The following is a 21,898-nucleotide window of genomic DNA, read 5'->3' on the forward strand; positions in this document are numbered from 1 at the left end:
TTTTGCAACTCTTGCAATCATGGGAAAGTCTCTCTCTGCACCACAGAAAATTTTTTTTAAAGACCTTAAATTCCTTTTGGCCAGTAATAACCTTGCTGTTCGGAAAGCTGACCTTAAGTCCCTTATAAAAGCCCTGGACACTCACTGCCCCTGGTTCCCCCAGGACGGAAATTGGGAGTTAGACGATTGGAAAAAAATTGGACACTTCTTTCAAAATCATCCTCAGATTGATGTCAAGGTTTTGCATGCCTGGTGTAACGTCTACAAAGCTATGTCGTGCTTAACTCCTTCAAACATTCTTCTGGCTGCTGCAACAGCTTCTTCGCCCGCCCTCCCGGCTCCCGCTTTGCCTGCCTCAAACCTACCTCCTAAACCGCCGGACATTTTCCCTTCGGCTCCTCCTGTCACTCCCCTGCATTCTTCAAATTCTGCAGCACCCCCCGCTCTTCCACCTCCTCCACCCAAGGCATTTGGCACCGCTCCTACCACACCCCCCATTTCCACTGCCCTCCAAGAAGAGACTCTTTGTACTGCCGCTCCGTTGCTGCCTTTTGATGCTGATACTCCAAATCTATTTCCTGTGATTGCTCCTGCACCCCCAGCCCCCGTCATGCTGAGCCAAACCGATGTTCTCGATGGGCTGACGGGAGGAGGAAATTTTCTTCCTATTGCCCAACAGTTGGTCCTTGATCCTATGTATTGGGCAGCCACCACAGCCTCAGCCCAAGAGGCTCTGGCCTCTGTCCCTGATGACATGACTGAGCGCAATGGCCGATTGGGAAGCATCAGACAGGGCCCTACAAAGCCCTATGGACAATTTGTTGATCGCTTGTATAATACCTTCAAGTGGCAAGTTCAGGACCTGGCAGCACAAGAACCGATTGTACGCCAGCTTGTGTTTGATAATGCAAATGAGCACTGTACGCAAGAGCTGCGCCTTCTAATGGCAACATCAAATATAGCCATTGCTGATATGCTTAAAGCCTGCCAGTCAGTGGGCCTGCTAGCCACGGCCTTGTCCTCCGCCGTGTCCCAAAATCCTGCTAAGGATAAAACCTGTTGGATTGACAATGGCTAAGGAAAAAATCCAGCGGACTTTACCCATTACGTACCTGGGACACAAGCTGACAGCATCTGCAGCCATTCCAGTTACACCTCAACTACAGTTTCCTGGTCATCTTAGACTGGTGGATTTACAACAAATTCTTGGACAGCTGAATTGGATAAAGAGTTATTTGGACCTGCCCACCTCTACTTTGTCTCCACTATTTTCTGCCCTTAAAGGACATAAGAATCCAGCGGACAAGATCACAGTCACCTCTGCAATGGAAGAGGCTCTTCCACAGCTGTTCCAGTGTTTCCTGGCACGCTGAAAGGCCATCTTCACCCCTACTGCATTGGCCCCCCTTTTTCTTGGGAAGCCACTTCAACCACCAAACATCATTACAGTTTTGCTGCCTCCTAATAGCAACCATCCCATCTGTGTCATCACGCTTCACTGGGCTTGGACTTTTGACTCAGCAGTACAAGGAGCAATACATCAGACCTATTTACAGCAAATGGGCTCCTGTATCTGCAGAAATGGTTGTGTGACTTCTTCTGGATTGTGGTTTTTACATGCCAATAATCGAGCTACGAAATATCACACAGGTTGCTCGGAAACAGCCATTGGACTAATTTACCATCCTCATCCTTATTGGCATCACTTGGATTTTACCCCCCAGATATTTTTTTCTCCTCCCTCAGGAGTCCTGCCCTATGATGTGTTCCCCTGAACATGTACAGAGGGCTGTCTTGGCACTATTGTGGACTCTTGGCAAGGGAGGGGGTGAGGGATTTTAGTGTGTTCCAGTTGTTTCATTTTTGTGCTTTGGCATGGTTCCCGGACAGAAAGAAAGTTGCAATATGGTTCTTTAGCAAGGCCTACGAAGACAATGGGCCCTGTTCTCGACCTTGTTGCAATTTTTTTAGTTTCAGCAAGCGGAATATGCTTGGCTAGTGCCTTTTAGCTATTGAGAAAAATGATTTTAAAAAGCTTCTCAAAGCTTTGAACTTTTTTTTTGGTGGTGGTATTCTAGCATTCCAGTAAATGCTTCATATAAGATTAGCAATAATATGAAGGACAATCGTATAAGTTTATCACCTGTGTTTTGTTGTTTGCAGAAATAGTGCCTTATTGTTTTCGTTTTAATCATAATAGCAAAAAAAAAATAGGTCATTATCCATATTGTAATTGGACATATGAATACATTAATGGATCTTCTTGTTTTCTTAATGTTACAACCATGAGTGGCAGACCAAAGGTTTTAGTTAATAATGTCACAACTTACATGACCTATGAACAACAAGCTGCGTGTAGAGACTTTTATGTTTGGTTCGACTGGATGAGAAAGAGCAGCAGAACTACATGTTTGCTTCAATCTGATTTATGGTTATTTTGTGGCACACGTGCCTACAAAGAAATCCCCTCTGCCTTTTTTGGTACCTGCACGTTAGGTATAGTGGTACCCTTGATATATAAAATAGATAAGCTCCCAGCGGTCCGTTTGCGTAACAGAAGGGAAGTACAATCACCTATTTCTCAATATACAGGGACAGCCATCTCTAGGTCTCTTCTGCCTTCTTTAGGTGCAGCCATGAACTACCGTGATCTGCATAAATTGGCAAACTGGACAGAAAATTTGTTCAATTCCACCATCTTGGCTTTAAAAATGATTAACAAAGAAATGTCAGAAATAAGAAATGTAGTTCTTCAACATCATTATGCTTTAAATGTAATCTTTGCATCTAAAGGTGAAATTTGTGCCTTAATTCATTCTCATTGCTGTATGTATATAACTGATCAATCGACCAATATCTCTGCTACTATTGATTATATGGAACAAATGATAGCCCATAATCCTTTGAATCCACCTGAAGGTTTTGATCCATGGGATTGCTTATTTTCTTGGTTGCTGTCAGGGGTTCAGGAGCAGAGACGCAGAGAAGGGAGGAAACAGAGAGCGAGGGGGAGGAATACGAAGGAGGGATGAGTGGGGATGACGACCCGAGATCCCTGAGCCTGTCCAGTGAGTCCGGGGATTCCCAGAAGGGAGCGCCAGCGGTCAGAGCAAGGGGGGAGAGCAGGGGGAAACCCCAGGCAGAAGGACCCAGAGACGTTAAGGAGAGGCGCAGGAGATGGAGCAAGGCTAGGGTAATAAGCTGGTGTGCTAGAGGCGGAAACTCAGACGGATCTTCGCTGGCCTGACATAGAAGACGTAGGGCTGCACATTGCAGTTTGAAAATGGAACCTGTATAACGTGAACGCTGGTAGCGTGGTCCTATGTGAGCTGGGACTGGGTAGCAGCCCTGACAGTTGCCTAATGGATTATGGTTAAGAAATATATTATTGATTGTAATTGCATGTATTGCTGGCTTCATTATGGTGTGTTGTTGCATTCAATGCATACCCTCTTTGATTTCCCAATGCACTGCATGGTGGTACCGACCACGGCCCACCACAGGGGTTACAAGAGGAATTTACGTTGCAAAGTGTAGACGCTTAGGCAATGAAGTGTACGATTTGGACTAATGGTCCCTCTTTTCCTCTAATAATATAAACAAGAAAAGGGGACATGTGGGAAAATGATTGCTTGTACATGAGAGCATGAGCAAAGTTCTTATTGTTGCAAGGTGATTTCATAGCTAGAAGCATCCTTGGAGCATGAACAGCGCGTGAACAGCTCGTGCTGTCCTATATGATTGGCTAACGTAGCATGGCCTGATGCTCGAACGGTCTAGGACGAAGGTCCTTATCTGCTGGCTGACAACAAATTGCTTGCTTGTATTTTGTATCTTTCTGATTTCACACAATAAAAGCTGTGCTGCATTAGCCCTAGGAGCAGCCATATTTCGGAACCTATCATGGTGTGAGACTGATTTTTCTTTGGATGCCGAGCTGCAACTCGACAGCAGGAGGCCCTATTAGCTAAAGTGGTACCTCAGGTTAAGAACAGTTTCAGGTTAAGAAAGGACCTCCAGAACAAATTAAGTACTTAACCCGAGGTAAGTACTTAATTTGTTCCGAAGGTCCGTTCTTAACCTGAAACTGTTCTTAACCTGAAGCAACACTTTAGCTAATGGGGCCTGCTGCTGTCACCGCACCGTCGGAGCATGATTTCTGTTCTCATCCTGAAGCAAAGTTCCTAACCTGAAGCACTATTTCTGGGTTAGCGGAGTCTGAAACCTGAGGCGTATGTAACCTAAAGCGTATGTAACCTGAGGTACCACTGTAATAATTTATACCCCACCCATGTGGCTGGGTTGCCCCAGCCACTCTGGGCAGTTCAGAACAGAATATTAAAATACAATAAACCATAAAACATTAAAAACTTTCCTATATAGGGCTGCCTTCAGATGTTTATTTCCTTGACAACTGATGGGAGGGTGTTCTACAGGGCAGGCGCCACTACCGATAAGGCCCTCTACCTGGTTCCCTGTAACCTCACTTCTCGCACTGAGGGAACCACCAGAAGGACCTTGGAGCCGAACCTCAGTGTCTGGGCTGAATGATGGGGGTGGAGACACTCCTTCAGATATACTGGACCGAGGCCGTTTAGGGCTTTAAAGGTCAGCACCTACACTTTGAATTGTGGTCGGAAACGTACTGGGAGCCAATGTAGGTCTTTCAGGACCGGTGTTATGTGGTCTCAGTGGCTTCTCCCAGTCACCAGTCTAGCTGCCGCATTCTGGATTAGTTGCAGTTTCCAGGTCACTTCTGCTGTGTGTACCACACTACATTATAAGTGTGCACACACAACCCTGGGTTATTAGGATGGGTTTGGCTCTAGTCTACTGAGCTGGAGGGAAGATGCAGTGCTGGAGAAAGAGGGACAAGTGTAGGTCTGACTCTGCCCCCCAGAAGCCAGCTCACACCCTGTTTGCTAGGCATGCCACAAAGTCTGCTGCTTGTACCACCTCTGTGGTACCTCTGCAGTAGGTTGGCCATTCACACAAACAGGCCTGCTCTTCTTACCATGATTCCTGCAGGTGGTCTGTGGGTGGGGCTTCCTCAGAGCCCGGGTGGTCCCAGCCGTACAGGGGAGGCAGATTGGCCTGTGGAGAGGAATCACCAGAGAGAAGTTAGCAGAGCACCAGCCCCGGCCCTGGAGAAGGACTTGAACTTTCCTACTTATCAGGATTGTTTGCAGTTTACTCGGGCAGTGTAAAAGCTTCCTATTGTTTGCCTTTGGTCACTGCCTCGGTCGTGGGACATACCCCACTTCACAACCAAGGATTAATTTGCACCAGAGCTCAGACCTCAGAGAGATGATAGGACATCGGCAGGTAATGTCGGGGATCGGCCATAACGTGCAAATAGACAAAAGTGTTCCTGAGGTTGTGCAGAGTGCATTTCCCTCACTACAAAATAACAACAGCAAGGAAGTTTGCAGAAGCTTAACAACGAGAAAATTATTATGGCCCAAGTTGCGTGTCGAGACCCCGCAGCCACCCCCTCGTTGAAAATAACTCACACAAGGACACAGATATTAGGTTTATGTTATTGGGCAAATTTTGGCCACAACTTTATTGAAATTACAGAAAGTGAGCGGTATTGGCTTAGGCATTGATTGGACCTGACTATATCTGACTCCTGCCCGATGCGCAGGAAGTCCAGTAAGGGTAAGCCACCGGTAGGGGGAGCCCTGTCGATGCGAACCAACTCCAGCTCCCCCTGGTGTTCCCGTCGGGGTCGTGTCATGGCCCTAGCCCCTGACCCAAGCTTCAGACTAGATCAACACCCCTGGATTCCTTTAACGGAATACCCTTAAGCATGGAGGGGCAGGTGATGGCCACACCTCCCCTCCCCCACACAAGGTCAAACAATGACTAACCGCAACCCTAACAAAGTTGTGACGATTGCTACGAGGTAGGTGAAAACCAAGTGGCCAGCGCCAATTTGCCAAGTGGAAAAATTCCTACCAGGCCCCTTGGACAACCAAGGCGACCAACCGAAGTCCATAGCAAGGCCATAGCCTAACCTGCAAAATAGGGAGGGGGGACGGGGGATTGAGGAAGCGAGCCAAAGAGGAAGTCCTCTGGCTCGCTCCTCCGTTTAAACGGCCCTGGCCACGCCCCCCGGCCAGCGAATTGGCTGGCCGGGCTCTAACCTGCTCTAACAAAGTCCCCCGCCCCCGGTGGGGAGTGGGTGGCCACGCGGTCCACCGCAACTCCTCCCCACTGGGAAGTGGAGCAGATTTTGCAGACTAGAGCCCACAGCAGCAGATGTAAAGGTCTCTAACCCATGAAAGGTGTCAGAATCCAGCCTGACCACAACTTACTATCATTTACTTATTATTAAGGAGCAATAGCTTGCTTTTAAATATTTGAAAACCACACATTTTCAAGATGCTACACGGCAATCTCATATCCCTTGTGTTCTGTAAAACTGCAGCTGAACCTTGCTTATTTGCTGCTTATTGTTTCTTGCTTGGGCCTAGAGCACAGATATTTCGCTCGGGCACGGGTGTTTGTCTCCCTTTTAATTGGAGTCCCAATGGAAAAACAACATTTTCTCTCCCTCTCCACCTCACCTTGCAGAAACAGAGGGTATGACTTTTTTGGCGAGTTTCACCAGGGCGACATCATAATCATAGAATTCAGGGATTCCACGATCTTTTAGCTTCCCAATCTGGTACAGTGGGTGCGATCGGACTGCAGCCACTTCATAGCGCTGATTCTCACCTAGGCGGAGAAGATGAGAATTAAATGCAGAGTTCCAGTAAATGCTGCTGCCTGCAGTGCTTGTCACCAGGTGATTGTTATGTACTGAGTTGAATAGGATCCAAAATGCAGCAGTCTGATTGGTCCTAGAACAATAGGATCCAAAATGCAGCAGTCTGATTGGTCCTAGGACAATAGGATTCAGAATGCAGCAGTCTGATTGGTCCTAGAACAATGCAGCAGTATGATTGGTCTGCAGGAGCTACCCAATCCAGCTCCAGATGGAAGTGAATCCACAACCTGATTGGCCTACAGGAGAATTCCGGAATTAGCCAATCACATGCAGCCCATTGTGTAAATAATGCATATAAAGCAGATACTTTGAGGGGACATTCATTCCTCCTCACCACTATGACCTGAATATAGAGCATGAAATCCACTCTCGACTCTGAGTATATTTCAGTGATCAAAAACATGCCCTCTGCTTTCTGCTCACCTGGTTCCTGTTAAAAAGGCACAAGAGGAAACCACATCACGTTTTCCCTCACACACACACCCCTCTGGGAACTCTGGTCCTTCCCAGCTTGAGAGAATTTGGCTTACCTAACGTGACTGTGATCTCCCCAGCTTGGTCAACTATGGTGAAGCAGTGGGCTGCTGTCAAGACATAATACTCGGAGACAAGGGCTCCTTTGCAGTGTTCAAATCCCCTTCCAGCACGCTTTGATTTGAAAGAGGAAAGCAGAACAGACAGGTAAGAGCAACACTATCACGTATGGTGGCAATGCAATAAAACCAAAACTTTCTGGGAAGATATCAATTTAGAACTCGAAATGATGTTAAGAATCTCCTTTAACATTAAGCCAGAGGCATATTTACTGGGTATTATTGACATGGATTTTCCTTAAAAAAATTAATGATATTTTTCTCTACGCAACGGTGGCAGCGAGGGTTCTCATAGCTACAATGTGGAAAAGTGGAAAAGTTCCCTCAAGACAAGAGTAGGTCCATAAAATGATCGATTATGCTGAATTAGATAGTTTATCCGAAATATTAAAGAACAAACCAAGGAAAGATTTCATTTCAAAATGGGAAGTATTTAAAATATATTTGAAAATTAATAATACTGACCTAGAAGCCGTAGCAGGATTTGAATAACTCAAGCAACATTGTTTAACATATTTTGAACGTGATGTGAAATGACAGTAATAACATGTATGGGCAGTAAAGAATGGTAATTTGATTTATGGAGTAGATGGGAAGTTGGGTTTATAAAGAAGAGACCATTACAGCTGATTGATTATGAAACTTATATTAACTCTCTATGTAAGGCGCAACTGATGGTGCTTTCACTATGGTTCATTTTGTCCTTTTTTTGTTGTGTGTTGAGCAAATAAAATAATAGTAATAAAAAAGAGCAACACCCAGACAACCCATGGCACAATCCTATGCATGTTTATGTGGAAGCAACTCCCACTGGGTTCCATGGAGCTTATATTTTCTGGAAGGGTGCATAGGATTGCAACCGTAGACAACTTCAAGTAGGCCGTCACAAGTCCAGCCAAGAAAAAGCAGTATTGAAGGCCGAAATTCAACAGGTGGACCTTATCGCTATGACAGAGAGTCAGGGATGTGGAAACTATAGCTATTGAATTTCTGTCAGCAGTTGAAGGAACAGAGGATCAGCCCCATGGAAAATATGTGGCAATCCTAAACTTGGCTTGTTGGATAGCGTGAGTTCCACATGCCCACCTGGGGTGAAAATGAATCCTGGTGCCCCCACCACCACCACACTGTATCTTGCACAAGGCTAGGGCTTGGGTATTATGTTGTTTCCTCATGGTTAGGCCACAGATTCCTCACCCCTGTTCTGTCTGAAGTGGTACAGTCCAGAATTCTACCATCTTTTCCTATTACCTCATTCTGCATAATACTGTATGAATCCCCTACAACATTTCTCTGATGAAAATAGGGACGTCTCCTCCATCACTTGTCGGATAAAATAGGGACATCCTATTCTATAGGTGGCGCTGTGAGGGATGCGGGTGGTGCTGTGGTCTAAACCACTGAGCCTAGGGCTTGCCGATCGGAAGGTCGGTGGTTTGAATCCCCTCAACGGGGTGATCTCCCGTTGCTCGGTCCCTGCTCCTGCCAACCTAGCAGTTTGAAAGCACGTCAAAGTGCAAATAGATAAATAGGTACCGCTCCGGGGGGAAGGTAAACGGTATTTCTGTGTGCTGCTCTGGTTTTGCCAGAAGCGCCTTAGTCATGCTGGCCACATGACCCAGAAAAACTGTCTGTGGACAATCGTCGGCTCCCTTGGCCAGTAAAGCGAGATGAGTGCCGCAACCCCAGAGTCGTTTGCGACGGGAGTTAACTGTCAGGGGTCCTTTACCTTTTTATTCTATATGCTCCAACATTTCTCCAATGAAAATAGGGACATCCTATTCCATTCTCTCCAACATTTCTCTAACAAAAATAGGAACGGCCTAAGGAAAAGCAGGACATTCCAGGATCAAATCAGATATCAGGACGGTGTCTAAATCTGGGACTGTCCCTGGAAAATAGGGGCACTTGGAGGGTCTGCTGTATGTAGATTTGGACAAAGAGGTGCTGTGCAGGAGATTCACAAGTTTCACAAGGACCCTCCTTAGCGATGGGGGCGCCAGGAGATGCTATAGCTGGCACTCTGCTTGGGTCGAACATTCTCTGTCTACTCAGAGGCTCCAGAAGCCATGAACCCAAACCAGATATCCACCAGGCCGTCACTAAAGAACCACATCTCCATCAGATTGCTGCTGCAGAAAACCCTTGTCTCCTTCTCATTTGTTCCGCTCTCACCCGGATGCTAATTGTGACGTGCCAGGGATTCTTCTCTTGGTCCTTCGCTTGCGTGTGCTCCTTGGCCAAGCCACACATGGACAGAACCTGACTCTCATCTGAAAAGAGAAAGCGGTGTCACCTTCAGCTCCCCAGGAAAGGAGAGAGGGGCCTCGTGGGTTGAGAAGGAGGCAAAAGGGGCAGGACTCCTGGGTTCCTCTGGGAAAGGAAGTGGTGGGGACTGACAGGAGGAGGCAGCTGAGAGCACCAGCTTCTTGGTTATACATTGAGCCAGTGTTAAGGGGCTGCTAAAGGGCACAAGAAGTACTGGATGAGGCCAAGGGCCTGACACGGTGCTTTCTATGACAGCCAGCCAGGTACTTCTCTGGAAGGCCAGGTTCCCTAGTTCCATGCAGCCATCATGGCTAATGTTTTTCATGTATGGTTCTAATCCACTCAAGCAACTGGCCATTATGGCACTTTCTGCTCAAGCTGAGTAGCACCAAGACCTGTAGGAGTGGCCAGTGTCGTGTAGGTGCTCTCAAACATTTCCCAGTATCCTCTGCAATGAGAGAAAAGCTGATGTGGAAAATGGGGATTTGAGTTGGCCTTTGAGAAACTTATCTTTGCTGTGTCATAGATACCAAGGATGAGGAATGGAGAGGAGGCTGAGAGTCAGATATTTCTGGGAAAGGAAATGTTGAAGGACAAGTCGGGGGAGTGCCGAAATCCCTGAAATGGAGGTTTGCCTTACCAATCATTTCTTCAAAGGCATCCCGTACTTCATCGTAGTCTTTGAGCTTGAAGACGTGCCTTTCGCCCGGCTTCTGAGATGCCAAGGCGTTCACATTCTCTATAGCGACCATGGACCCAATACCAAAGATGTAAACGTCTAGGCACAAGTGGGGGTGGTGGAAGGCAAGGGTGAGTCAAGAATTTCTAAGGTTCCCACATGAAGAAAAGAAAAAAGCAACAACAACCAGCATGCGGCAGAGGGCAAAAGACCTTCCTGTGCCACAGCAGTTCATGGAAGAAGTACCTCTGAAATAAAGCAGGCTCTTTGATTCTATGCCCTTTTCATAGTACAACTTCTGATCCCCCTTGGCAAACATATAAATTCATCCCGTAGCAGACTGTGACCCTGAACTACAGATGCAAAATATTTGTTCCTCCTGTGCATGTGAAAACCAGCATATGCAGCCAAGGACACATGGTAACAAGTCAAAGAGATAACGTCTCGCCAAAGGTTGTCGCTCCATGGATTCATAGAGCAGTGCTCTTCAGCCTTGTCCTCTTTGTGATGCTGTACACCGTGAATTGATTTGTGCCAACTGTTATGCTATGTGTGTGTGTGCGTACATGCACACACAGTTTCATTGTATTGCATAGTTATATTGTTTTATATGGTATGCAGGGTAAATGCACCCTGCAATCCACATTTGGTGCCTAAACATTTGCTTGACCAAAAAAAAAAAAAAAATCACCTTAAATGATAGTAGCGGGACTGACCAAAGCTAATGTATAGGCAAGATATATCATAGCATGAATGAAATATCCTGGAATTGTAGATTTGGAAGGTAAAATGAGTCAAGGTGAAAAGTAGCCGTGAGTGGCTCAGCCGGTAGAGCATGAGACTCTTATTAATCTCTGGGTCGTGGGTTTCAGCCCCACTTTGGGCAAAAGATTCCTGCGTTGCAGGAGGTTGGACAAGGCTGGACAAAGCCACTTCCGAGCTGAAGAGGAGGTGGGGTTGCGGGCTTCATGCCCCCTCCACGTGTGCGGGGGGCTGGCTCTCAGCCTCCACACGACTGAGGGAATCCCTGGCCGCGTCATCACCTGGCCAGCCAATCGGGCGTGGCCTGCGCTATTTAGTGCTCGCTCTTTTGGCTGCTTCAGCTGCTCCGGTTTCCCATCCTCCCGCCCTTTAGGTTTTTCTTTCCAACATTGCTATGGACCTCGGTTGGTCGCTGTTAAGGGGCCTGGTAGGAATTTTTTCCACTTGGCAAATTGGCTAGGTTTTTTGCCTAGGCAAAGGTAAAGGGACCCCTGACCATTAGTGACCGACTCTGGGGTTGTGGCGCTCATCTCGTTTTATTGGCCGAGGGAGCCGGCGTACAGCTTCCGGGTCATGTGGCCAGCATGACTAAGCAGCTTCTAGAGAACCAGAGCAGCACACGGAAACGCTGTTTACCTTCCCGCCGGAGTGGTACCTATTTATCTACTTGAGGTGCTTTCGAACTGCTAGGTTGGCAGGAGCAGGGACCGAGCAACAGGAGCTCACCCCGTCACGGGGATTTGAATTGCCGACCTTCTGATCGGCAAGTCCTAGGCTCTGTGGTTTAACCCACAGTGCCACCCGCGTCCCTTGATGGTTTTTCGCCTACCTCGGAGCAAATCATCACAACTTCTTCGGCATTGGCAGTTAGGCATTGGTAAGGGTATTGTTATGTAGATGAGAGAGGGGAGGAAGCGCCATCGCCTGCCCCGCATATTGAAGGGTAGTCCGATAAAGGATTCCGGGGGGCGTGGCCCTGTCCAAAGTCTGTGGAGGTGAGGGCCTAAGGCACGCCCCCGAGTGGTGACCCCAGGGGAGTTCCTAGTTGATGTGCATCAGCAGGACTCCCCCTACTGGTGGTTAACCCTTGCCGGTCTTCAAGCAGGCAGGCTGAAGCCGGATAGTCGGTTAGGACCAATGCCTAAGCCAATACCACTCATTACCTGTAACCAATAAAATTGTGGCCGTTTTTTGCCCATTAACCTAAATAATTGTGTCATGTGTCTTTATTTCCACTGGGGGGGGGGAGGCAGGAACTCGCCACGTAACTCTGGAATTCTATGATACCATTCTCTAATGGTGGTCTAGGTTCATTGCTGCCCTTTACTATTCCTGCCCCCACCCCCATCCCCACCCCCACAAAGCCCAGCAGTCATCATTGTTACGGGACGTGTCTTACCCAAGAAGTCATTACGAGTGGGCTGGCCGGGAATATTGAGGAACTCCTTGATTCTCCCAATGACAGGAACAGGGGTCCCTCCCATGTTGTAGTCTCCTGGGACGAGGGGAAAGGGAGAGAATTTGGTGAGCGTAGAAGAGATGGTACTGGAATGCCCTCCAGCTTTTGGAGGGAAAGACTACAAGGCCATAATTAAGGGAGCCCCATTGGAGCAAACAAAACTCCACTTTTAACAGTCTTGTGTTTCTGGCAGGCCCCTAGGAAGCCCACAATTCGTTCCGGAGGTCTGTACTTAACCTGAAACTGTTCTTAACCTGAAGCACCACTTTAGCTAATGGGGCCTCCTGCTGCTGCCGCGCCGCAGGAGCATGATTTCTGTTCTCAAGCTGAAGCAAAGTTCTTAACCTGAAGCACTATTTCGGGGTTAGCGGAGTCTGTAACCTGAAGCGTATGTAACCTGAAGCGTATGTAACCTGAGGTACCACTGTACTCAGAGGAAAAGGGTCTCTGTTAAGCTGGAAGTTCTGCTAAATGCCATTGTTTGGAACCGTTTTGAAGGGAGTCTTGGCCAACAGTCTCTCCAGAGAGGAAAGATGCTTTGCACATTATCGGGGACACCTTACCCTTAAAAGGTAAAGGTAAAGGGACCCCAGACCATTAGGTCCAGTCGTGACCGACTCTGGGGTTGTGGCGCTCATCTCGCTTTATTGGCCGAGGAAGCCGGTGTACAGCTTCCTTGTCATGTGGTCAGCATGACTAAGCCGCTTCTGGCAAACCAGAGCAGCGCACGGAAACGCCGTTTACCTTCCCTCCGGAGCGGTACCTATTTATCTACTTGCACTTTGACGTGCTTTCGAACTGCTAGGTTGGCAGGAGGAGGGACTGAGCAACGGGAGCTCACCCCGTCGTGGGGATTCGAACCACCGACCTTCTGATTGGCAAGTCCTAGGCTCTGTGGTTTAACCCACAGCACCACCCGCGTCCCTTACCTTACCCTTTAAAAACAGGCCAAAAACATTGGTCCCTGGATAGAGAGATTTTCTCAAAGACAGGATTTGGGGTAAGCCCCCCCCCTTGCCATTCACTCATGTTGCAGTCACCTAGGAATAGAATAGCACACATGCTCTGCGGCACTTTTTGTGGACCCATTATGGGTAAAAAGAAGAAGGAAAGGCAGCAAGCTTTTTAAGTAGAGGTATTTCCCAGCTTGCACCTGTACCGGAACTGTTTTTAAAAGACATTTTATCATGTATGTGTTTGCTGGGAACTGGGCTTCTTTGGGAGGAAGGATGGGACAGAGATTCAAAATAAACAAAGCAATTTCTGAAATCATTGTTCTAATAATTCTTTTTAAAAAGAGGAGGAAAGGTGGCGATGCAGGTAACATTCCCCCTTCCTTACGGTCTCACCGTCAGTCAAGAGGAGGATAACATGGCGGGTGGTGGTGGCAATAGGAGCAGGATCCAGCCCCTCCCTCAGTTGGTCCTCTTGCTGGTTGATCATCATCTTATAGACAGCATCCAGACCTTTGTAAATGTTGGTTCCAGGCTTTAGCTTGTGTTCTGCAGGAAGAAGAAGAATGACATGTGAAAAGGATCTAGGAGTCTTGGTTGACCACAAACTTGACATGAGCCAACAGTGTGACGCGGCAGCTAAAAAAGCCAATGCAATTCTGGGCTGCATCAATAGGAGTATAGCATCTAGATCAAGGGAAGTAATAGTGCCACTGTATTCTGCTCTGGTCAGACCTCACTTGGAGTACTGTGTCCAGTTCTGGGCACCACAATTCAAGAAGGACACTGACAAACTGGAACGTGTCCAGAGCAGGGCAAACAAAATGGTCAAAGGCCTGGAAACGATGCCTTATGAGGAACGGCTAAGGGAGCTGGGTATGTTTAGCCTGGAGAAGAGGAGGTTAAGGGGGGATATGATAGCCATGTTCAAATATATAAAAGGATGTCACATAGAGGAGGGAGAAAGGTTGTTTTCTGCTGCTCCAGAGAAGCGGACACGGAGCAATGGATCCAAACTACAAGAAAGAAGATTCCACCTAAACATTAGGAAGAACTTCCTGACAGTAAGAGCTGTTCGACAGTGGAATTTGCTGCCAAGGAGTGTGGTGGAGTCTCCTACTTTGGAGGTCTTTAAGCAGAGGCTTGACAACCATATGTCAGGAGTGCTCTGATGGTGTTTCCTGCTTGGCAGGGGGTTGGACTCAATGGCCCTTGTGGTCTCTTCCAACTCTATGATTCTATGATTCTATGATTCAGCTCATGTCAAGCAACCCACTAGGTGGGCAGCTGAGGAAAGCCTCAGTAGGCCTCAGGGGCTTCCTTATAGGGGGGGAAAAACCAGGCCTCTACAACTAGCGATGGGCAAATGTGCCAATTTGGGTTTCTCATTTTTCCAGGCCTTCAGTTCAGTTTTCCACATTTCTGCATCACTTCATGGAAAATCCCCTAAAAATTCATACTTTCTCTTTGCAAAGCCGTGTTCCCCAGTATAATGCATTGCCGTACATTGTTTTCATGCAGAAAGATGCATTTATACACAAAACTGGCACTAGCAAATGACCTATTGTACACGCTACTTAGCCTGAGAACGGCATTGCAAAATTCAGAGATTATTTATAGAATTGTAGAGTTGGAAAGGACCACAATAATAATAATAATAATAATAAATTTTATTTATATCCCGCCCTCCCCAGCCGAAGCCGGGCTCAGGGCGGCTAACAACAATAAAACAGTACAAAGGTACAACATAAACAACATTCTAAAATCATTCATTATAAAAATTAATTAATTCAAGCCACTAGCAACCATTGGGCCAGAGCTCTGCGAAGATTGCCGAGGGAGGGAGTCAGGCTGTGCCCTGGCCAAAGGCCTGGTGGAACAGCTCTGTCTTGCAGGCCCTGCGGAAGGATGTCATTGCGGACAAGGGTCATCTAGTCCATGCAATGCAGGAATCCTTGTCCAATGTAGGACTCAAAACCACAACTCTTATGCATAAGAGTCTTATGCTCTAGGGCAGGGGTCTGTAACCCGCGGCTCCGGAGCCGCATGTGGCTCTTTTACACCTTTGCCGCGGCTCCAGGGCGGATACTAGCAAGGGGAGGAGGCGCATTGTGCGCCCCGACACTCCCCACTGTGGCGGGCGCTGTACTGGCTGTGACGTCGCATGGGGGCGGTGCGTGCGTTAGTCACGCACCGTCCTGACGTCACCTTCCCGCCCGCCCGCTACATTGTAAGGGGCATGTACGCTGGTCACTGCATTGAAAGGGGGCATGTACGCTGGTCACTGTTTTGAAGGGGAGTGAAGAACACACACACACACACACACACACACACACACACACAAAGGTAACTTGTAAATTTAACGTTTATTTCTATGAGGAGGAGTAATTCTGAGGGGTCAAACAAAGAAATAATAAAAAAGTGACAAAAAAGTTATTTTTATAATGACGAGTTTTGCGGCTCCCAGTTTTTTTTTCTTCGGAAACGGGTGCAAGTGGCTCTTTTTGTCTTAAAGGTTGCAGACCCCTGCTCTAGGGACACGGGTGGCGCTGTGGGTTAAACCACAGAGCCTAGGACTTGCCAATCAGAAGGTCGGTGGTTCGAATCCCCGCAACGGGGTGAGCTCCCGTTGCTCGGTCCCTGCTCCTGCCAACCTAGCAGTTCGAAAGCACGTCAAAGTGCAAGTAGATAAATAGGTACCGCTCCGGAGGGAAGGTAGACGGCGTTTCTGGTTTGCCAGAAGCAGCTTGGTTCTGCTGGCCCCATGACCTGGAAGCTGTACGCCGGCTCCCTCGGCCAATAAAGCGAGGTGAGCGCCGCAACCCCAGAGTCAGCCACGACTGGACCTAATGGTCAGGGGTCCCTTTACCTTATGCTCTACTAACTGAGCTATCCTAGAGAAGTATGAATTTCAAAGGTTTGTGTGTGTTTCTGGGAAGCGCAAACCAAACAGGTTTGCCTTTAAATGTGAACTGAGCCAAATTTCAGTCAAACAGGCTGCTTCTGTTTTGATAGAAAAGCAGTTGTGGGATGCCGAAGCAGTCTGGAGCCATTTGCCAAATATTCCCCCTCCAGACTGCTATTTGTCCCCCAAAGGTACAGTAAACTTACACACACACACACACCCCAATTCCCTTGAATTGGCCATTGTGGTGTAGTGGTTAAGAGCGGTAGTCTCGTAATCTGGTGAACTGGGTTCGCTTCCCCGCTCCTCCACATGCAGCTGCTGGGTGACCTTGGGCCAGTCACACTTCTCTGAAGTCTCTCAGCCCCACTCACCTCACAGAGCATTTGTTGTGGGGGAGGAAGGGAAAGGAGAATGTTAGCCGCTTTGAGACTCCTTCGGGTACTGATAAAGTGGGATATCAAATCCAAACTCTTCTTCTTGCCCAGCCCCCCAGCCACCTCCCTAGCAGAGGTCAGGAATGCAGCTTACCATTATATTTCAGGGCCTCCAGCTGCTCAATCACCCAGGAGGCATCGTTGCTCTTTGGGTTGGTCGTACTCAAAACCTCTTTGCTGTGGGTGGCAAAGGTGACGATGCCGTAGCGAGGGAAAGTGTCATAGCTGGATATCTATATGGAGAGGACAGAGTGTCAAGAGAAAGAGGAACCTTCATGGCAATAGTTGTTGTTATTATTATTTTTTCAAGCTGTACACTTCAGGTCAATAAACACACAAGACGTAACCAGCTATGCTTTTGAATAAATAAGGTATACTGTTCGTTGTATCAAATTGTAGATTTCAACAGACGTAGCTCATAAAGTTCAAGGAAGAAAGCAGAATACCAAGTGGATCAGTTATTTCACTAATCAGTTCATGCATAAGGTCCATATATGTTTAAGTGTCTAGTCTACCTGTCTGTTCATAAAGTCCAACAATCCACGTGAAAGGTTGTTACAGTTCCACAGAATCCTTTCACAGAGTCTAAGACAAGGATTTCCGGAATATTAGCCTTGTTTCGCTGTCTTGGGCTTCATCAGTAGTAAAGGTAAAGGGTAAAGGGACCCCTGACCATTAGGTCCAGTTGTGACCGACTCTGGGGTTGCGGCACTCATCTTGCTTTATTGGCCGAGGGAGCCGGCGTTTGTCCACAGACAGCTTTCGGGTCATGTGGCCAGCTGACAAAGCCACTTCTGGCGAATCAGAGCAGCGCACCGAAACGCCATTTACCTTTCCACTGGAGTGGTACCTATTTATCTACTTGCACTTTGATGTGCTTTCGAACTGCTAGGTTGGCAGGAGCAGGGACCAAGCACCGGGAGCTCACCCCGTTGTGGGGATTCGAACCGCCGACCTTCTGATCGGCAAGTCCTAGGCTCTGTGGTTTAACCCACAGCGCCACCCGCGTCCCTCTTATTAGTAGTACAAACTCATATATGATATCACAGGACAGTGGATCTTATAGCATAGTAGTAGCTGCTGAAATCTACAATTTGATACCATGAACAGTGCTTTATTCAAAAGTACAGCCGGTTACGTCGTGTGTTTATTGAATATGTTTCACGTAACATATTGTTGTTGTTTTGCACACTTCAGGTCGGCAGACAGCTTTCGTGGTGAGTTCCATCTTTGAGGACAACCAGAAACCATTTCAGGAGAAGGAGGGATGAACTCAGTTAACCATCTTCTACCTCAGTGTAGAAATTACAGGATTAGGGGTTGGTACTTTGGGTTGCGTTCCTTCCAAACCTGGAAATTACTAGGTTCTCACTCTTTTCACCTCCTCAAACTGCTGGGTTCTGCTTGCAAGGTGCCAGGATTCTGATATCTTCTCCTGGAAATCCCAATAGTCAGATTCCAGTGTCTACCTTCCTGCCCCATCTATGTTACCACAGCAAGTCTAGCAGACTAAAATTTGTGCATCAAGAGCATCATCTAGCTTGCATTAGCAGCATGTCTGAGGGCTTACTTGGTCAGCTGATGTCAATGGCCAATCCCTGCCCACCTGGCCCTATAAAGCCCTAGCCTCAGAAGCTACTCCCCTCAGTACAAGAGCATTGCCTCTTGAGAAAGCATCTGCCTCTCTCTCCCTCGGCCTTTCCTGGAAAAAACACTGGAGCTGCAACATGGCTCCCAGCTCAACTGATCCTGCAAATAAATGAATCTCTCTAAAATAGATTTTCACTGCCTGCATCTTCTGCATTATAATTTTTTAAGGAAACCAAGTTCTTTCTTTTTAAGTTGTTTGGAACTCTTGTTCTTCTTTACTTTTACTACTAACGGATGTAGGCTTGTTTGCTATAACTACCAAACTCTGTGAGTAAAATCTTCACTTATTTGCAAAGCTAAGTTCTGTGATTTATTCTAGCCTAAGTATTTTCATGGGAAATGTCTGTTTAAAGGTGGATGAGAGCAGATGTAAATCTAACCAAGTTTTAAGGTGCTTGGAGCAATTGCCATTGTGCTAATGCTGCTACAAAACAGTAACAATATCTCTTCCAAACCTCTCTCCAACTGACTATATAGCCTCTTCTGGGCCCTCTGTCCTGGAACTCACCCCCCTGTTACGAACCACTCACCTACTCTGACATTTGGCCTACTTGGACTAACTGTCAGCTCCTTCTCCAAGACTCAGAACCCAGATGCCTGGAGGCTGCTTCCCTTCCTCCTTCCCATTCAGCTTTGCTCCCCACCAAGGTTTCCACCCAGATCTGACAACTTTTTATTCCACTGATGATCCTAGTCAATAGAGTAGGGGCTTTACAGCAGACCTCTGCTTCTACACTGATCCCATGCTGCTCTTCTTGGGGAAAGGGAGAACACAGAAAGTTTCTCAGCCTACCACACCTTCTCAATGAACTTGATGATTGCATCCCGAGCTTTGCGAAATGTTGGCTGACCAATACTCCGGGAGGCGTCAAGGACAATGTAGATATTCATTGAGCCATCAACCTCAATCTTGATTTTACGCTTCCCTGTAGCAGCTGTGGGGAGGAAAGAGCCACAAGAGGGGAGGTATCAGCAAAGGTTAGCAACCCCCCCAAAAAAAAAATTAGTGGGAAGGAACCAACCAAACAGCCCACTGAGGACTGAACAAGCTCAGAGGTCATGGGATGCCAAATGTTTGATGCAAGGGGTGTGTGTGGGTGTGGGTGTGTGTGAAAACTGGAAAGGCAGGGAGGGAGAATAGAAACAAGTAACTGAAATCCTGAACAACAGCACTCCAGACTACATTTTGCTGCAGGTCGTCCCCCTTGTTTCCTCTGAGCTGTCTTGGTCCTACTCAGAGGGAATCCATTGAGGATAATAGACACTGCTAACCTAGGTTCATGGATTTCAATGGGCCTAGTCTTTTTTTTGGGGGGGGGAGGACGTGGGTGGCGCTGTGGGTTAAATCACAGAGCCTAGAACTTAGCGATTAGAAGGTCGGCGGTTCGAATCCCCGCGACGGGGGTAAGCTCCCGTTGCTCGGTCCCTGCTCCTGCCAACCTAGCAGTTCGAAAGCACGTCAAAGTGTAAGTAGATAAATAGGTACCGCTCCAGCGGGAATTTAAACGGCGTTTCTGTGCTCTGCTCTAGTTCGCCACAAGCGGCTTAGTCATGCTGGCCACATGACGCGGAAGCTGTACGCCGGCTCCCTCGGCCAGTAAAGCGAGATGAGCGGCACAACCCCAGAGTCGGCCACGACTGGACCTAATAGTCAGGGGTCCCTTTACCTTTACCTACTCTTTTTTAAAAATGTATTTTTATTAAAGATTTTCTTGATTTACAAAGGTATGTGCAATCTCTCTCTCTCGTATTCCCCCCCCATGTAACTTTTTTTTTTTTTACAAATCGGTTTCATTTGTTGAGACATTAGGAAGAATAGGGGGAAAGAGGTGGAGGGGGAAAAAGATGAGTGGGGGTGGGTCAGGTGATGATGTTTCTATTTTACTTAATATATGTGGCATAGCTGTCAACGTTTCTGTTATGTACTGAGTTGAATAGGATCCAAACTGCAGCAGTCTGATTGGTCCTAGAACAATGCAGCAGTATGATTGGTTGGCAGGAACCACCCAATCATGCTCCAGATATAAGTGAATCCACAACCTGATTGGCTTACTGTAGAATTCCAGAATTAGCCAATCATGTGCAGCCCATTGTGTAAATAATGTATATAAAGCAGATACTTTGAGGGGACTTTCATTCATTCCTCCTCACCACTATGAGCTGAATAAAGAGCATGAAATCACTTTGCGACTCTGAGGATATTTCAGTTTCCCTTTTTTTAAAAGGGAAATTCCCTTATTCCGAATAGGATTCCTCACAAGAAAAGGGAAAAGTTGACAGCTATGATATGTGGGTTTTTGTGTCAGCGTTGCTTGCGCAGGTTCTCTGCTGTTCACTTGTGTTCCTTTGGTGGTGAGAGAGGCAATGGGCCTACTCTTTAGTAGAACTTAAGTGGATAGTAAGCCTTCAGACATTAGGGTTGCTGCTTACGTGGGTCAGACAACACCATCCACACACAAGAATAACTCCTAAGGTTTGCAAAGGTACAGGGAAATATTAAAGAGGGGGGAAAGAATTTGCCATGTACAGCACTGTTTTTGTTCCGCTGCAACTCCTCTTCCTGTCCACCGTGAAGAAATGAGGTAACTTACGTAATTAATTACACAATTGTGTCAATTAAGTAAGTTACACTGTGATTATATTATTCCATCCCATTCGTTTCAGTGCAAAGGAAACACAATACAAGTGGATAAAACCCCCAAATAAATAATGTATCATTTCCGCTGATTGACTGTATGGGACTGGCAGAAATGACTGGCAGAATCCGTGACCAGGGAGAAGAGTCGGCAGAAGAAGACTGGAAAAAATTTAAGGACTATTTGCAAAAATATTGTAAAATTAAGGAATGTTGAATGATGTTGGATTGAAATTAAGTGGTTTAAAGCTGTAATTATGATAAAACGAGTTTCTTTTTGTAAGCAAGAATTTAAAATTATAACAATTTAAGATGTTGGAGAGAAAATAAGGTGTTTCTTTTCTCTATTTTTTTCTTTTTATTTTTTTAAGCTGTAATGCTTTGAGATAAGGATTTGCTGTATAAACAATTCAAACTGGGAATACAAGAAGGGGAGGAGGTCGGGGAAATAGGTTATAAGAAAATAAGCTGTGAAATGTATGTGTTTTTAATATTTTTATGTTTGTTTTTTCTTTATGTTTTGCAAAAAAATTGGAAACTTTAATAAATATCTTTTAAAAAAATAAAAATAATAATGTATCATTTCCAAACTGAAAGCAGCAGCAGCAGCAACAACAAGATCATGTTGGCTGAATTGAGCTCCATTCAGGGCATAGGATAAGTAAGTAAACATTGAAAAATTCTGCTCCCATTTCCCCTTTTTGGTTGAATTCTACAACACTCCCTAGGTGCGATCTTCTGCCTCACAGGAGTACAGTGGACACTCGGGTTGTGAACATGAG

At 46.7% G+C, this 21,898-nt stretch overlaps 1 protein-coding gene and 1 long non-coding RNA gene across 2 annotated transcripts in view; one reads left to right on the forward strand and one right to left on the reverse strand.

The window, feature by feature from the left end:
* The window catches only part of LOC309525532, a 130,800-nt gene that overhangs the window by 98,088 nt on the left and 10,814 nt on the right, over positions 1–21,898 (forward strand). The gene's annotated exons all lie outside the window — the stretch shown is intronic.
* The window catches only part of CFB (complement factor B), a 39,819-nt gene that overhangs the window by 8,044 nt on the left and 9,877 nt on the right, over positions 1–21,898 (reverse strand). Inside the window, exons 6-14 of the mRNA XM_082209583.1 lie at positions 19,280–19,416; positions 16,926–17,064; positions 13,886–14,038; positions 12,477–12,572; positions 10,277–10,414; positions 9,544–9,641; positions 7,306–7,423; positions 6,573–6,723; positions 5,015–5,094 (exon numbers count right to left, since the gene is read on the reverse strand). Of these exons, the coding sequence (XP_082065709.1) occupies positions 5,015–5,094; positions 6,573–6,723; positions 7,306–7,423; positions 9,544–9,641; positions 10,277–10,414; positions 12,477–12,572; positions 13,886–14,038; positions 16,926–17,064; positions 19,280–19,416 (1,110 nt within the window). The remainder of the gene's footprint in view (positions 1–5,014; positions 5,095–6,572; positions 6,724–7,305; positions 7,424–9,543; positions 9,642–10,276; positions 10,415–12,476; positions 12,573–13,885; positions 14,039–16,925; positions 17,065–19,279; positions 19,417–21,898) is intronic.

The sequence above is a fragment of the Podarcis vaucheri genome, assembly GCF_965113315.1.
Source record: "Podarcis vaucheri genome assembly, chromosome: 2".
Taxonomy (NCBI): domain Eukaryota; kingdom Metazoa; phylum Chordata; class Lepidosauria; order Squamata; family Lacertidae; genus Podarcis; species Podarcis vaucheri.